Here is a 17,382-nt window from a genome sequence, read left to right as displayed (position 1 = left end):
ACAACTGAGGTCTGCAGCTCCATCAGTAATGCATGCATCTAAGTACTAATATACAGAACAGACCATTTGTATCCCAATCATTGAGGAACTCATTTTATTCCTTTATGAGATAGGAGGAAAAATATGCACCAGAACGTGTGAAGCATTTCAGAATCAGGTAAGATGTCTCAGCTCACAAAAGGATAGAAAAAGCACCGCAGAGACAGGGACAGAGAGAAAATCAGAGCTACCCACAGCGATACCTGGCTTCTCCTGAAATTGTTCCACAGGTTCTGATTCCGGAACCCCAACCAACACCACATCCTCCTGCTTCTCCTCCTCTACGGGTTTGAACTGAATTTTTTGAGAGCCACGTTTAGCTGAAGAAATTGTGCACATGTTAAGGATATACAAAACATTGTATATAGAAAAAGAAGTTGCTAAATTTCAGTACGGATACAACTGCTTTGTTGATTTCTTCAATTTGATTTTCAACTGGCTTCAGTTAAAAGTAATTAACTCCAGATTTGAAATGGTTCTTAGAATGCACAGTTGTTAGCTCTATTGGAAGAAGCATTGTTAAGTGTTTAAGGAAAATTTAAAAGCTACTTTTATGAACGTTTTAGAATTGTTTGTCCTCATATAATGCCACTAACATGGAAGTCATTTCATGAGCCATTCATGTCACATAACAACAGAAGAAACATTGAGTCACACAGGATATCATGGTTATTTCCTCATGATCCCCAGAACGTGGAAAAGAACAGAATTGCAGTAACTCCTAAGCAGCCAGGGTAAGGTAAGAATCAGATGTTTGTTACTGAGTTCCCCATTTTTTCCTCTGTACGTTACACAATGAACATGTGAACCCAATACCCATTTTATAAATCAATTGGTACACATTTAGGACCAATATAACTCTAAAATCCAACTCAGTAAAATCTGGAAACAACCAACTTATTAAGACTGGAACATACAGCAAAGTGGAGAAAGTTTATGGCACTCACCACCATCAAGGCTTCTAGAAGCACGTTTACTTGCTGTCCGTTCAAACTGTGGTGCAGGTCTATCTATCAGGGCGCTAGCTTGCCTGGTCTGAGCTTGTGTCCGACCACTGTAGCGAAACTTAGAACCCAGCACCAAGAATCTGCTCTTGGGAAGTGCTTCAGTTGATGTTAGTCTAAAAGGTACATGCATATTCTAACGTTATTAATTTCCAACCTAGGAAATTATTCCAACTCAAATAAAATGACAGCCACTCAATAGTCAGCACTATCTTAATTGTGTGGTTAAATGTTTTATTGACCTATGAGTGCTATTCACATCCATCAGCAGGAACCCCAAGGCACACTCTGTCTGTGAGGCAACAAATGAGCAGAATTCACTTTACTTTTTAAAGGTAAATGGAGATCTGAACAAGATGTTCATTCATTCAGGATACTATCCAGTATCACACCGTGACAAATCCCTAGCTTTGCTATGGTGCATCAGTGCTATGCCAAGCCTTAAACTGAGCTCATGATGAAAGGCTTGAATAAATGGAATTCAGCTTTGTTTTTCTTTCCCATGCACTCCTATTTACACAATGGCACAACTGCTGAAAACTAGACTGTGCCTCTATAATTTCATCAAGGGTCATTAGGAGAGAGGATTTAACCACTAGATAATTTCTGATTTGGTGGCTAGACTCAGGATATCAAGAGATGGTGTATTTTCCTTGATTCAGCAAAAAGACTGGCTTTCACTTATCCTCTACATTCTATGAAACTGTGGACAATGCTATTAAAAAAAAAAAAATAGAGGAAGATCAAGGAGGGCCTTCTTATCAATATAGAGGCAGGAGATCCAGATGATCTTTCTCCAACTATATTCTTCGCAATGAATCCCGAACATAAACTGAAGCTTAAAATCTTATTCAAGGAGATAAAAAGTAACCAGCTTTGTTAGACTGCCTGTACTGATTTCACTTGGAATTCTCTGTGTGTGATTGTTGCATTTTCTTGTTTTCTTAAATTTGTTTTCCAATTTTAAAAAAAATATTTAGAGAGATTTGGTTTCACTGATTTAATAAGGGAATTTCTCATTAAATCCTTCCCCACATGTAAGACTGCTCAGGAGTACAGTTTTCTCTTATAAGCACAAGTTATATTAAATTCTGTAATTCTGGGCTTTGGGCAAGATACTTTAAAGCATCTCCCTTTCCACTTTCTCTATGCTTAGCTGAAAGGAGAAGCGTTTGGTAAAAGGACTAAGAACTCTCAGCTGGACAGATTAGATTGTACAGGAGACTCAGCCTGATTGGCGAAACCCTTCTTATTTGGAGAAACTTTGGAAACAGGGGCTACCCCCAGGCTTATAACACAAACATTACACATTCTGAAGTAATGGAATATCATGTACAACAAACTAATTCATTCTTATTATGACAAAAGTTGACTATGTTTAGTTACTCATTTACAAATATAGACAACGCCTGAACAATTTTAGGCAGCTCAGAACTTTTGGGTTCCCCCCCTCAGCTGCTGCCTCTGCACCTGTTTCTTCCTACTATGGTCTCAGCAGTAAGGAACAGGCTCCCAGTGCACCAGCCTCCCAATCGTCCCAGCACTTTTGTTTCCCTTCCTTTAGCGGCCAACGGCCTTAGCTTTTTCTCACTTTTATCAAACCACTTCTGCCTGAAACAACTTTTTGTTCCATGTTAGTTAACAAAACAGTTCCATTTTATTCTACAAATAGACAAAATAATTTGAAATACAGGTACTACTACACTAACTGGGACCAGAAACTCCATCGTTAAGCGATGAGGTCGTAAGTCGAAAAACCATGTTACTGCACTGGTTAGCAACGGCAGTCCCAGTTGCCATCATTAAGCGAGGACCGTGCTGTTTGTTAAGCAAGAACTTCACATGAGTGCAACTTGCGACTTCCTGCTGGCCTCCGCATTGACTTTGCTTGTTGTAAGCCAGCAGGGATGGTCACAAACCACGATCATGTGACCATGGGAAACTGTGATGTCGTAATTGCGAGCCGGGTGCCAAGCACCCAGATCACAATCACATGACCGTTGGGGAGACTGCAATGGCCGTAAGTAAGAGGACCAGTCATAACTATCAGTTGTTCAGCGCCCTCGTAAGTGGTTGTTAAATGAGGACCCCTGTATTTGTGTCTTGGTTAGTACAAGGACTACCACTACCAGCTCTTTCATGCTTGGGATGAGTAGTGTATAGAATGTTTTGGGCATCTCTCGTGAGAACTATAGAAGAGTCTTCACTAATGATATTGACCTACTTTTGGAGACAAATACTGGGAAATCAAAGCAACCTACCACCACCAGCCCCTGGTCAGTTAGGATTTTGGAGGTCTGAAGTAAGAGACCACACTTGATCCCATCCAATCAGATCAGAAGTGGATTTAGCAGATGTTTTCAGTTTCATGCTGAAAACACAACCCCTTCCTCTCTCCCCAAAACAGTGAACCACAGTAAAATGCCACCATTTATTCCCCGTATCTTCTAATGTGACAAGTTCTCTATTCTGGTCCCCTTCCCTGTCTTACCTATAAACACCATTTCTAAATTAGCCTGCAATAAAAAAATATAAATACAAACCTGAAAAATGCATGATGCTCAACACAGACTTTCCATAATTTCTTAGCTGCCCGATAACTAGGAAGTTTGAATCCAATAGTACTTTCATATTGTTCATGCTACAGAAAACAGTATAGAGTAAGTTTGATTGGCACAGAAGATATACACTGGATTAAACTATTAAATTTTAAAAATACTTTGATTGAACTTTTAAGCAATAAATGAAATAACCATTAAGAACAAAGCCAGTAATTTCATTTCATTTAAGCTATTACTGAAAAAGCTCATCATCTAAACAGAGCAAATTACAAAGGAAAGGAAAAAACAATGGCAAAATGGGGGGGGGGGGGGAGACTGAAAAAAATAAAATAGGGAAGAAAGAGACCAGTCACTCTCTCTCAACTCAACTCACCTCACACATGGTTGTGGGGAAAACAGGAAGAGGGAGTATCATGCACACTGCCTTGAGTTGCACAAAATAAAGTTTGGACAGAAATCAAATAAATAAAAATACAGGAAATAAAGCAAAACCCTAAAAATCATTTTTAAAAACTTTCTACTGTGTGGCTGTGTTGAAGCTATATTGGCTTCATTGCATGAAGTAGCTGTTATTATAGGAAACTGAATGCTTCATTCTTACCATTTAGCAAGTCAAATAGCTTATGGAAAGGTACACCCTTTGCTACAATTAAAACAGATACAGACCTATTTGAAATTGTAAAAAAATGCCATTCTTAAATGCACATTCAGTGGTAAAATATGCTATTATCAGTAGAAATATGTATATCTAATATTGTTGTTGTTTATCCATTCAGTCGCTTCCGACTCTTTGTGACTTCATGGATCAGCCCACACCAGAGCTTCCTGTCGGTTGTCACCACCCCCAGCTCCAAGGTCGAAATATACACACACACACACACACACGCACATACACACACACACCTAAAATGAATATTTACTCTTCAAAACTAATATAACTAATAGCAACATCATGTCCATATTACAGCAAGAACTCTGAACTGATCCAAGACAAGTTCATTTGATGCAGATTGATGTATGTAAAACATCAAATGCAACACAGCATAGTAGGTGCTTCTAATCAATAGCCAGAAAGCCACATTTCAAACCCATCTGCACTATTCAGCCCAAGCTCAAGGACAGTTCCTCATAAAAAGCCTCAAAGGAATTACGTCATAACCCACCAAGATATGCATGGTTCTCAATAGATTTCTGTTCAGCATCAAGATTAAGTTGCTATTTGAAAAACAGTTTATCCTCAATATTTTTCTAAGATAAGAAGGCAATTGCATTCAATTAGAATGAAAATAATATGACTCCATAGCTTACCTCGCCAGGCCGGATCTTGATAAAAAAGCTGCTGCGTTTGTAAGAAATCTTCAACACTTTGGGCCAAGGAAAACGGTTGATTCTCAATTTATCTTTATACACAAGAAGACCACTGGAACAGACTCCTAGAGTGATGTCCACACCTTCCAAATCCTACAAAAATAGAAAGTAGAATATACTATAACAATGCTTATATATTCTTATTTCAACATTAAAAATTTTCTAAAATAATTTTTATTGAATTAAAAAATAATAATAAAAGACAATACAAACCAAACCCAGGAAAAGAAAAAGAAAGAAAAGAAAGTGGAAGAGAAAAGGGAAAAAAGGATAAAAAGGAAAGGATAAGAAAAAGAAAAAAAAATATCTAAAGAAGTGACTTCCGATCTTCATCACAGGTACAAGCATACTTGGTGATTCTTCACCCCCTATAAGGTTACATGCAAGTATCTCTTCTTCCCATAACCCATCCCTTATCAATATGCAAATCCATAAATCATTAACATTTCAGTCCTGGTGTCAGCAAAAAGTCCATAGGGTTTCCCAGAATTTTATAGAAACATGTCTTAATTTAACTTTGGTCAAACAAACCAACTTTGTACTCCTTCCTTTTGCTTCTAGCAATCTTGATCATTCAATTGTCGTAGGATTTGATCTCTCTTCAATTTTTCTCGTTCCCATCTCAAAAGCTTCTTTGAGGCTTTAGCAAACCTCTTTTGTAAATCCAGTAGGGAATCATTTTCCAGGTCATTCTCTTGGCTTGTCATTTGTATTTCCACTTTAACTGTCATCTCTGTCCTATAATCCAGATTTTTTTTATTTTCCAGTATTTCAACAATTTCTTTATAATCTAATATTTCTGCATCAGATGAGGTTTGTTTCAGCTCTTTATCCTGTAGATCTTCCAAGGTATTCTTTCTCACATCTGTAATTTCTTCTTTAACATCTTTTAGACATAATCTATCCATAGAGGCAGACATCACTGTTGACATTGTAGCTGCTAGTTTCTGTCCCCATTCTTCAAATATCTCCTGGAGTATTTCAAATGTCATACCATTTTCTATCATTTTGTCTCAATACTGACCAAAGACAAAAGGCAAGCCTGTTTCTTTTTCTTTTTCCTTTTATGCTTGGAATCTTTAATCCCCTCTAGCATCCAATTTCTAACAACATAAAGTCTCAAATTTGTTATGATTTAAGGTAGACTAAACCAGAAGTCTCCTCAACAATTAAAATGCTTGACCCTACTGATGGCCTCTACACTAGTTATTTTTAATTTTCTCTGTATGCCGTTTTCTTGATAAAATTCCCGACCTAGGCAATACGCTCTCTTCAGATACAGTTTTCCATTAAATGTTCCATATTTTTATTATATTTGTCTTGATCCAACAGGATAAATGTAGTCTCAGACACAATTGTTTGCATTCATTCAAGCATATTCCCCCCTCCCCACAAAAAAACCCCCTCTCTCTTCATAATTGCCAAGTCATTTTTTCAGTGTTTTCACCAGGGCAAAATCCATCCTGAAGATTCCTAAATTGTGGAGTCCCTGGTGCTCTCTGAGCTTGGTTATTTGCTTGCAGAAGTTTCATTGCCCAATTAGGCAACATCTTCAGTGTTCAACATTTTCATCTTCAGGCACTGAAGAGGTTGATAGTTGGGCAACAAAATGTCTGCAAGCAAACAACTAAGCTCAGAGAGCACCAAGGACTCCACAGTTCAACCCTGAGCTACAGATAGTATCTTCTATTGATTCCTAAATTTAACCCAGGATTTCACTGCTTTAACATGAAACATCATAAAAACAAAACACCATTACGGAATGGGCTAACTCTATCTCTTCTGGCTAAAAGAGAAGGCTTAGAATTTTGCCATCCAGTGGAGAACCATCCTTCTCTGTCTTAACTCTGCCTTCTTTTTCTTTGGAACAGCTGGGAACACAGACAAATGGGTGCATCAGTATGTCTAGGTTATGTACTGGATTTCAGAGTGAGTAAATAGACAGATTCTTTCCATCTCCCATGCTCTGGGGCCTGTCTATTAAACAGTGCCATCCAGTGGGACCCAGGAAGCATGCCTTCTCTGTTACAGCACCTGCTTTTTGGACCACCACACCTCCTGGGATTCATGGAGCCCCAACCCTGCTAGCATTTTGTAAATCCTTGAAGACCTGGTCTTTCCCTCCGGAATGGGGTCTGGAGGCTAAGTGAATCTATTAGTGTGGGTTTGTCTTTTTTATTATTGGAATTGGGTTTGCTTTGGCCACTACTACTATCTTATTTTACTTTATTTTCCTTATTGTGCAAATTTAGTTTTAACCCTATGTGCATCACCCAGAGTAGCAATTCTGAGATGGGTGTGATATATAAATAAAATATTATATAAAAAACAAAAATATTATGCACAAATATATTCTGTTACCTTGGCTTGATGAAGATCAACTCCATACATAGACAGCTTTTTAGCATTCTCAAGAAATTCCATATCAGCTTGAGCTGGACTCATAGATCTATTTTAAAAAAAAGGGGGGAAAACCAAGTAGGTTCCAAAATGGCATTTTAAGAGCACTTAGAAGGTGCTTTGGATCCACTGAACCTAATGACAATTTAATTAAACTTGTACACAATTGACTGAATTTACCAAACATACAAGGTTTGATTAAAATGGAGTTGGGTAGTTTGTGGTTAGGTGCATTAGGGGAATCCAACTATTGTCATAGCATGCAATATGCATCAGGCCTCTATGGGAAGTTCAATAGCTCATTCAAACACTTAGAAAGAAAGTAATCGGAACTTAAAAGGCAAAGCCTGTTAGAGCCATATAAGTAAAACTAAATTTTATCCATCTTTATGCTCCACAGAAAGTTGCCATGGTTATCATGGAATTTTGTCCTTTTTAAAAAGTGCTATAAATAATATGTTTAAATTACAGGTGGTCCTCGTTTAACATCCACTCGTTCAGCAACCATTTGAATTTACAATGGCACTGAACAAGTGTTACGACCAACTTCATACTTACAGCCATCACAGTGTCCCCACAGTCATGTGATCACAATTTGCAACCTCCCCTGCAGGCTTCCCACGAGCAAAATTAATGGGGAAGCTGGCAGGAAGCCGCAAGGCGCGGTCACGAGGACCTTGCTTAACAACCCACATGGTCCTTGCTTATCAGCGGCAACCAGGACTGTAGGAACTGCTAAGCAGCAGAGTCACATGGTTTTTCAACTTATGACCACAACACTTAACAATGGAGTTTCCAGTCCCAATTAGCATTGTTAAATGAGGACGACCTGTAGTTCTTTAAGAACTCTGTACATCATCACTTTTGGAATTCAATTTGAAACTGAAGTTAAATTTGAATTCATATTGAATTCAATTTGAAACTGAAGTTAATGGGACAACGGACTATTTTAAAGGAATAATTTCCTTCACTGGTATGTATTTTTTTAGAGTTTTTAAACAAACAGCATTACAACAAAACACTGAGAGAAGAACAAACCCAGAATTATAATTGTTAATAAAACAACCATTACTAAAGTTTCTGTAATACTGCCTTTATGTTAATTTTTCATCCAATGCTATTTCCTAGATATTTAAATATCAGTGCTGAAAGGAAGATGTACTACAATTTTCTAGTATTTTAGAATTTAGTAATACTAGTAAATACAACTAGTTCCTTACACTGCAACATTTTATATGTCATAGGTAATACAAACAATTAAACCACATCATAATATTGATTTCAATTAAACTTTCAATTAAAACGTGTAATTAAATATTACCAAAACTGACAACATGTACCAATTAATTTTTAACCTATTGAACATATTCTGGAAATATTTCTGTTAATTTAAGAAAATTTTAAGAGGTCATAGTATCATCTATGAATTCACTATAGTCCCTTCTTGATGATTTGACAAAATCAATTTGAAGTGAATTTTATACTATAGAGTTTCAAGTCAACTTCCTGAATTTAAATTCAAAGTTCTCTTCCTATAATTTAATACTTCCTATAATTTAATACTTCCAATAAATCTTTTTTGTCTTTGATATAAGAATCTGTTTCTTTGACCTTAAATTATCTATATTCCAGATTGATAACTTGATGAGTTTTAGGGGAAAAAAAGCATACAAATTAAAATACACTAAAAAACCGTATTTCTTAAATACAGATATAGATATAAGTATAAAATATAAAATCCAAGATGGTGGTATTAACAGTTCTTAATTTAAATTTGTAAATTCATAAAATCGTGGAGCATCTTTATCTTTTCAATGATGGCTTTCTTCTGGACAATCACTTTGCCTCTGTTTATATGAAAGAACACTGAATATGCTCTGCTGAAGCTAACAACTCTTTCTGCGGTTGAATATAGTTGCTTGATTATATCAACCAAATTGTGTCTAAATCCCATCTCCTTCCCAACAATAAACTTCAGAAATTTACATTCCACTTTTACTCTTTTAATTTAATCAGGTTTTTTTTCCTTCTATGGGCAAATTCAGATTTATCAATGGATATTTAATTACTTAACAAATTTGTTTAACCTTCTGGCAAGTAAACCAGTTACTATTTCTCATCTTGAATTAATTATTTGAAAGGCCTGTATGATAACATCTTGTTTTAGGAATAATCAGAAAACTAGTATGTTTCCAAGAGTCAGGATATTTCTTCCTGTATATTCGGCAAAAATTTGGTATTAATTGTCTCTGTAAACTTTTATAACAGTTGGGTCCAAATCATCAATATCAGGTGTTCTGCCATTTTTTCATTTGTTATTTAAACATACTTTGTTTCCTATTATTTTCTGTATTGAAATGAGCTCTACTAATACACTTCAACAGAGCAACACAGCAAAAAAGTGACATAAGTTATTTAAAAAGTTTATTTGCAAGAACAATGTACTCTGAATCCTAGAATAACTGTAGAGGTAGTTATAACTATCAGTTCTGTTGTAACCTGAGTGAAATCAATAACAAAAAATCATCATTGCATCCATGTTTTAGAGAAACCCATATTCCTCTTTATATAGATAACTTTGACTGGTTATACAACACTTGATCAATGACAGATTTAACACTCACCTGTATGTTTTATGTAATTCTGTGACCTTGTCTTCTAGTTCTTTTGTCTGGTTGGGGGCCAGCTTAAATTCACTGACATAATCTGCACCATGTAGATCTGTGTCATAGTCTCCTAATTCAGATTGGATTGTGTAGGAACCCAGCAAAGCTAATGTGGCAAAAGAGCAAGGAAGCCGCCCAGTAATAATATCTTTTCTTAGCTGGAGACACAAATAATACCTGCAAAACAGGGAAACAAAGCATACCAGGGAGTTCAAAAATCCAATTGCATCAATACTCAGCAATGGCTAGAAATACAAAGGCACCTCTTCACTTGCAACTGTCTAACTAAAAAATCAATCAGATGGACTGAAAATTATTTCAGTTTTATCAGAAAGCTTCCGAAAACCAAGTATTGTTTGTTTTTGGCATAAGCAGGATAAAAGGTTGCTCAAACTGCATTTTATGGAACAAGCACAAGATCAGCATTATGTAGCAGAACATTATTATTTTCTTCTCTGTTATTTGCAGATGAAGAATTGTCAGAATACAAAAATAAAATAATTCTCTCAAGAAAAAAAGAAAACAGGACAAATAAGTCATGTATAATGAGGCCAAATGCACTATTAAGCCAACATTGTATCTGTCTTTCACAGGCAGATGGCTCATTAAACTGTTTACCTATTCCCCCATGATTGTGTCCAGCTTATACCTTTTTCTGCAAGTGAGGAGCACCAATTAAGACTTCTCTTATATATGCATTACCTAAAACCAAGTATTTCAAATTATATGTTTGTTATTTCTGGTACTAGTAAAGGCCTGAAATGCATTTTCTATTAGTTTAAGGATATCACGAACCTTGTTATATCCTCTGTTAATTGTGCTGGGTCTGGAGGATAAAATTTGACATTGAAAGTGAAAATCCATGGGCCTCCTGAAATTAAAGAGATTTGTTGTTAATCTGTGGTAGTCTGCAAGTTGTTAAATTATCATTATCATCAGCTGACTGAAGGGCTAACAGACTCTGAAACTGAAAAATATCTGAAAACCACAAGATCTCCACCCCTCCTTTACATAATTCATTTTTATCAGCTCTGCTACAATCATTCAGTCAGAAGTTATAGAAATAACACATTACAAACATAACACATTACAGGCAAAATCCTCCATTCTGTTATAGACCAATAATAAATTACAACAAAACTTAAAACCTAGAATGCCTCTGCCCTTAAAAAAATTATCTTAATCTTATACTTACCAACTCTAACATCACAACTTCAACTGCTAAAAGTTAAACAAAACCACCTTCAAGGAGTGGACTTAATGTATATCATGCTCTTGTAACCAGACTTCAACCTTTTGTAAGGAGAACAAAGTCCAGTCTGAACTAGAGGGGGGGTATCATTCCAAGAATTGGTTCGACAAATCCTGCATTGCTGCTAAAATGGTATTATTGGAGTCTTAACCTTTTGGAAGGCCAATTTACCAGATTCCACTCAAATGTTAAAGGAGCAGAAAAGACAATATAACAAATTGTTCCAAAATGATGCCCAAATGCACTGTATTCTCTTCAATACCTGTGTATGTTATTTCCAAATCTTGTATTATGATCCTCATGCTGACACTTACATGATGGATGTGCCTTTATCCTCACTACCCCAGTGGCCCCCAGTAACATGCAAGGAAGCAAAAAATATTATCAACCAACTAAAGAGTGGTAAAGCTCCTGGTAGCGATTGCATTCCTTCCAAGTTAATTAAATATAACTCTGGTGGGCACCAGTAACAGCCTCTCTCTTTTCATATACTAACCACATAGCTAAGATCCTGGAGGACTGGGGGTAGCAATAATTGTTTCCTTAGGTGAAAAGGGTGACAAGAATGACCCGGCTAATTACAGGTCAATTAGCCTACTGAATATCATTAGCAAATTATACACCAGGTATCTATTCACCAAACTCTACACCTGTATAGTAGATGAGGGAATAATTGATCCCAAGCAAGCAGGGTTCCAACCAGGATTATCTATTATAGACCGCTGCCTAGTGCTACAACATCTAGCTAATATAGAAATCATTCTGATATGACTTTATATGCAACCTTTATTGGTTTTAAAGGAATATCTGGTAACATCTCTAGGATAAGATTCCGGGGCTTTTTGATTAGATCTTATACACAACTCTTGTTGCTAAGTAATAAGTTATATTAAAAATGGCTTCAGGGTAATATATAAAAAGGGAACTGATCTTTCTGATTTCATCCAGACATCCAAGGGGGTGAAACAAGGATATATTTTAGCCCCTCTGCTTTTTAATATATACATTAACTCTATGATTAAAACTCTTCAAAGAGTCAACACCCATGCACCCAAACTAACTAACAACTACTTCCTGATCCTACTTGGTGCAGATCTTGTCTTAGGTAGGTATGAAGTCGGCTCTAAGAATCCTGGCACACTACGGTAAAGGGAAACAATTGATAATTATGATAAATCCAAACTTTTCGTTTTCTCCAATAAAATGGAAAGGCAAAAAGCTGGGTATGATTTGTTAGGCCCAGCAAAAACGAGTACTGACAGCAATCCAGCTTTGCACATGCAAACCATGGACTGGTGCACATAAAGCCAGAGTCCTAACAGATCATGCTCTAGGCTTTTTCTAAACCGTGTTCTTTCTGCTTTCCTTGGACAAGCTGACAGCTGACTTCTCCAGGCAGAACGAGAGCAAGTTCTAACAGGGCTCCTGCATTGTGCATGCAAGCCGGCCCCCGCCCCACAAATTGTGACACCCCCCCATTAAATTTGCTCACATCCCCTTGGGGTTATAACCTGCAGCTTGAGAACATCTGGCCTATTCAGTTTAAGGAAAGCAAACACCCATTCGACAGCCTGAGATAAAAAGACACTTCACTACACCAGGTCAGATACTTAGCTTCTTAAGTTTTCTAACATCCCATTTTAATCTATCCTCTCACTATGACAGCCAAGAAATTCTCCTGAAAAAAAAATATCTCATAGTTGAATGCCAGAGACAGAAGTCATGCAACTTCCTCTTGTTTCAAATAACACATATGTAAAAAGAGAAAAAAAAAAAGATTTAATTGAACATTCTATTATTAGCTTGTTTGTACAAAGCACTATATATAATAACCCATGGCTTACAAACCATAATAGTTGCATTCACACAATAAGCTAAGCCAACAGTAAACAAATCATGTTCAGGCTTATTGTGATTTGTGAACCTAGCAACAAAGCCACAAATGCATTATGAGCTCATGGTTTATTATAGCTGCAAACTAATTACAGAAAATGTAAGCTCCTAATTGAGTTAAAAATTGAATTACTTTTATGTACCTTCCCAAATCAAGGAAGGAAGGAAAATAAATGATGGAAGCAGCAACAGTAAAAATAGATTAAATCCAGGCTCTAGTGGATCTTTAACTACAAGTATGAATTGGACAACTTTATCCTTCAATTATTTTCAAAAAGTTTTTATTCCTGCACAATGATGCTGTTATATTCCTACATAATTTACATAATTGGGCAGAAGAATAAATTTTAGGAAATAAACTATTGTACTTGGTAAACTACAAAACAGATCTTATTGATATATTTGCTGATTCCTTCCATCACTTTTTGGTGAACTCCATGGATGGTGCACAGATATTTCACTCCGATCCTTTTTAACAGCTACTCATTTGGTGGATCAGATATCAGTTCTCTTTTAATTTATACGTATTTACCATCATTTTAAAAAGTTAATCCACTTACCATGGACCTGTTTTTTAATCTCTTTGGCAGCATCCAACCATGTCTACAAGAAAATAGTAAATATTTATCATTTGGAGAACTGACAAATAACATAATGTGAAAATGCATTATCACTGCATTAATATAACACAACGCTATCATACTATTAATTACATATTATGTATTACTAAGATGTTAACCATAGCCAAGCTATTGACAAGACACCTGATGAACAGAAAATATCTTAAATTATCTTCTTCTAATAATAAAAATGAAAATGAAAAATAACACCAAAGTTTGGTACTTGTTTCAATTATTTCATAAACAAAGAAATCCAACATGTCCCAATCTGAAAGTGTAATTGTCTATGTAGATTCACTTCTGATGGCACATCTTTACCTGCAGTAACAGCAACCAAACACTTCCAGAAACTGATGATCAGTCACGCACACACACTTGTGAAGGAATTTTGGCCCATTCCTTCATGGTGAACTGCTTGAACGCAGTAACATTTGTGTTTCTCTTATACAAACCGCTTGTTTCAGGCCCTGTCAAAACATCCATATGGGGTTTAGACCGGGAGGTTGATTTGCCATTCCAAGACACTGAATTTGTTTTTCTATATCCATTTACTTGAAGAGTTCCTTATATGTTTGGGATCATTGTCTTGCACTATCCAGTTACAACTCTGATTCAGTTGATTAAGATATGGCCTGATATCCTGATATAGAAAGAATTCTCTCAAAGTGGAATTCATGTTATTTATTTAAATGATTTATATGGCCACCCAACTCAAAGCAATAACTCTGGACATCCAACAATTAAAACTAAACAATCAAGCTAAACCAACAATCCAGACAGCAAACGTCTGAGGGCAAAAAATAATATTCCCAACTTACAACAGAAAAAAAAACAGCAATAAAGCCAATCACCTAGCAGAGCTCGCTTAACCTCCTAGCCCAAATGACTGGGGGAACAGCCAAGTCTTTAGTACCTTGCAAAAAGTTAGCTGGGTGAGGGCCATCCAGATCTCAAGATACACAGTTTCATAGGACAGGCACTGCAACAGAGAAGGCATGACTCCTGGGACCCATTTTCTTCAACAGTGGCAAGTTGTCCAGGTTCTAAGGTAGCAAAGTATTCCCAAACTATGACATCGCCATCTCTGTGCTTGACAGTTGCCATGAGGTTCTTACTGAGTTACATTTCTGACAGACAGAACAGCACCCATGTAGCATGAAAAAAAAATCCACTTTCTACTGTATTCTTCCAGAAGTCTGGAAAGTCATTCAGGTGGTTTTGGAAAACTTGAATTGTGCTTCAATGTTCTTCTTAGTGAGCAGTTGCTCACTACTTGCTACTTGCTACTCTTCCATTAATTCCATTTTTACCCAGTGTTTTTTTTATGTTGGACCCATGAACTTTAGCCAATGTGAGAGAGGCCTGCTAATTCCTAGATGATGTTTAGGGTTCCTTTGTAATTTCCTTGATATAATTTCATGCTGCGTTGTTGGAGTGATTTTGACAGTTCAGCCACACTGGAGAAAATACATTATTGTCTCAACTCTTGTCCATTTCAGGACTATGTCTCTGACTCTGGATTGGTGGAGGCCCAGAGCAATTGATTTTATCATCTCTTCCAGTCTGATAGGCATCAATGACTATGGAAGGTTTCAAAAATTTCTTCTGCACAGGGCATAATGCGCCTTTTCCATCTTGTGGTATGAATTTCGTTGTGATGAGTACAGCCAGAATTTGTAAGATTTATTTAATGGGAGGGCTGACTAAATCATAACTCACTCACTGTTTTATAAAGTACTCACACAACTAGTCCTAGTTATCTATTTAACTGAACTGACTGAACAGGGGTGAAGGGGGGATTATACTGCATGTTGGATCATATTGGTTATGAAATAAATAAAACAAACACCAACCTTCAGTATCACTGGTTCACTCAGCTCCCTTTATATGTATTACTAGGATCCATATGAATCTCTGATATTCATTAGCAAAGATATGCAAATTCCCAAAAGAGACAAAGATGTTTTCATAGAACTATAGAAAATATTATATGGGCATTCAGCAAAGTGGTATTTAAACTTTAAGTTTTCAAAGTATATGCCATTGGTTTCTTCAGTTTGCTTTATCCATCTACAATTAGTTCAATTAATTAAGTGAAAGGGTAAAAGAAGTAACCTATGTTTGCTTATTTAGAAATCCTAATATGTTTAACTGGACTTATACCCAAATAAGCATGTATAGGATTGCAACCCAACTCCTATAGTTTTGCTTGGGCACACGACATCAACGGAAGTCTTTGAATGTCCATTCTCAAAAAAAAAAAAAAGCCGCTCCAATATTAAGAGCTAGTACATGTTGTCCTCACTTAACGACGGTAGTTGGGACTGGAATTTCCATTGCTAAACAATGCAGTTGTAAAGCGCAATGTCAAGTGACCGCATCACTTAGCAACTGCAATCCCAGCAGTTCCTGTTGCCATTGTTAAGTGAGGACCACAAGTCATTAAGTGAGTCACACACATGACTGCGACTTGTGACTTCCTGCTGGCTTCCAACAATCAATGTCATTGGGGAAGCCAGCAGGAAGTTACAAGTCCTGGTCACAATAAGTCTTTCCTTAGGCAGCTCATAATCAGGCAGGCAGGCGGGCAAGTGCTATCGGGTATGGGTTGGGTGGTGGGGGTGCTATGGCCTGGCGCATGGGTGGGTGTGGCTCAGTGTGTGGATGGGTGCTACCACTTACCATGAGTGGGAGGTGGCTACAATGCAAGTGCAGGAGAGGCAGTAGGTGCTGCAGCATGGCAAGAGGGAGGGTACTGTGGCATGGTACAAGGGGCAGGTGCTGCAGCAGGTGGAAGGTCAGGCGCTGCAGTGGTGGGTGGGTGCTGTGGCGGTCATTGCAGCATGAGTGCAGGTGGGTGGGTGCAAAGGCCCAGCATGACAGCAGCCGGCTGCCCACCCACCCAGGGCCCACACTCCCCCTGCCGCCTGGGGGTTCCTCAGGAGGAAAAGCAGCAGTAGTGGGAGCAACGTACCAGACCAACCTGCAGCCTCCTGCTGGCTTCCCCATTGACTTTGCTTGTGGGAAGCCAGCAGGAAAGGTTGCAAATGCCAATCACATGACCACTGGAGGCTGCAACCGTTTTAAGTGCAAGCCGGTTGCCAAGCGCTCAAATCGCAACTATGTGACCATGGAGACACTGTGATGGCTACAACTTTGAGGACTGGTTGTCGGTCCCCCTCATTCAGTGCCGTCGTAACTCTGAACAATTGCTGAACTAGTGGTTGTAACCCAAGGGCTACCTGTATGTACACGAGGTAAAGTTATCAGTTTCACCTTCATGTGGCACAAGCAGAATATGGAAACCAGTCCACTCAAGGAAAGAAATAGCCTATGTATCCTGCTGTACCCCTTTAGCTCATTTTTCTTAACCTATACAATATTTTGCTCTACTCTTTAACTGAAGGTGTTTGACTTTAACATTCTACTTGATTGGTCTAAGGAAGTCCAAGAGCTGCACACAAAGACTATCAATATTGTTGCAGAACTGTAATTTTATAAGCCTGACAATTTTTGGACTGAAGTTTTTAAGTTAAAAGCAAAATACAACTGCCTAACACCTCCCATTATATAACTTCT

The 17,382-nt window shown here is 37.4% G+C and overlaps 1 protein-coding gene across 26 annotated transcripts in view; it reads right to left on the bottom strand.

The window, feature by feature from the left end:
* Positions 1-17,382, bottom strand: part of EPB41 (erythrocyte membrane protein band 4.1) — a 122,761-nt gene that overhangs the window by 47,384 nt on the left and 57,995 nt on the right. For 15 of the 26 annotated variants that reach the window (XM_063311980.1, XM_063311968.1, XM_063311969.1 and 12 more), the window contains exons 5-12: positions 13,744-13,786; positions 10,834-10,909; positions 9,997-10,215; positions 7,334-7,421; positions 4,913-5,065; positions 3,587-3,684; positions 987-1,159; positions 243-359 (exon numbers count right to left, since the gene is read on the bottom strand). In XM_063311980.1, coding sequence (XP_063168050.1) covers positions 243-359; positions 987-1,159; positions 3,587-3,684; positions 4,913-5,065; positions 7,334-7,421; positions 9,997-10,215; positions 10,834-10,909; positions 13,744-13,786 — 967 coding nt within the window. The remainder of the gene's footprint in view (positions 1-242; positions 360-986; positions 1,160-3,586; positions 3,685-4,912; positions 5,066-7,333; positions 7,422-9,996; positions 10,216-10,833; positions 10,910-13,743; positions 13,787-17,382) is intronic. The other 11 variants (XM_063311975.1, XM_063311977.1, XM_063311979.1 and 8 more) reach the window with 1 other exon arrangement.

Source organism: Candoia aspera, chromosome 10, assembly GCF_035149785.1.
Source record: "Candoia aspera isolate rCanAsp1 chromosome 10, rCanAsp1.hap2, whole genome shotgun sequence".
Classification (NCBI taxonomy): domain Eukaryota; kingdom Metazoa; phylum Chordata; class Lepidosauria; order Squamata; family Boidae; genus Candoia; species Candoia aspera.
This window is presented reverse-complemented; position numbering and strand designations above follow the sequence as displayed.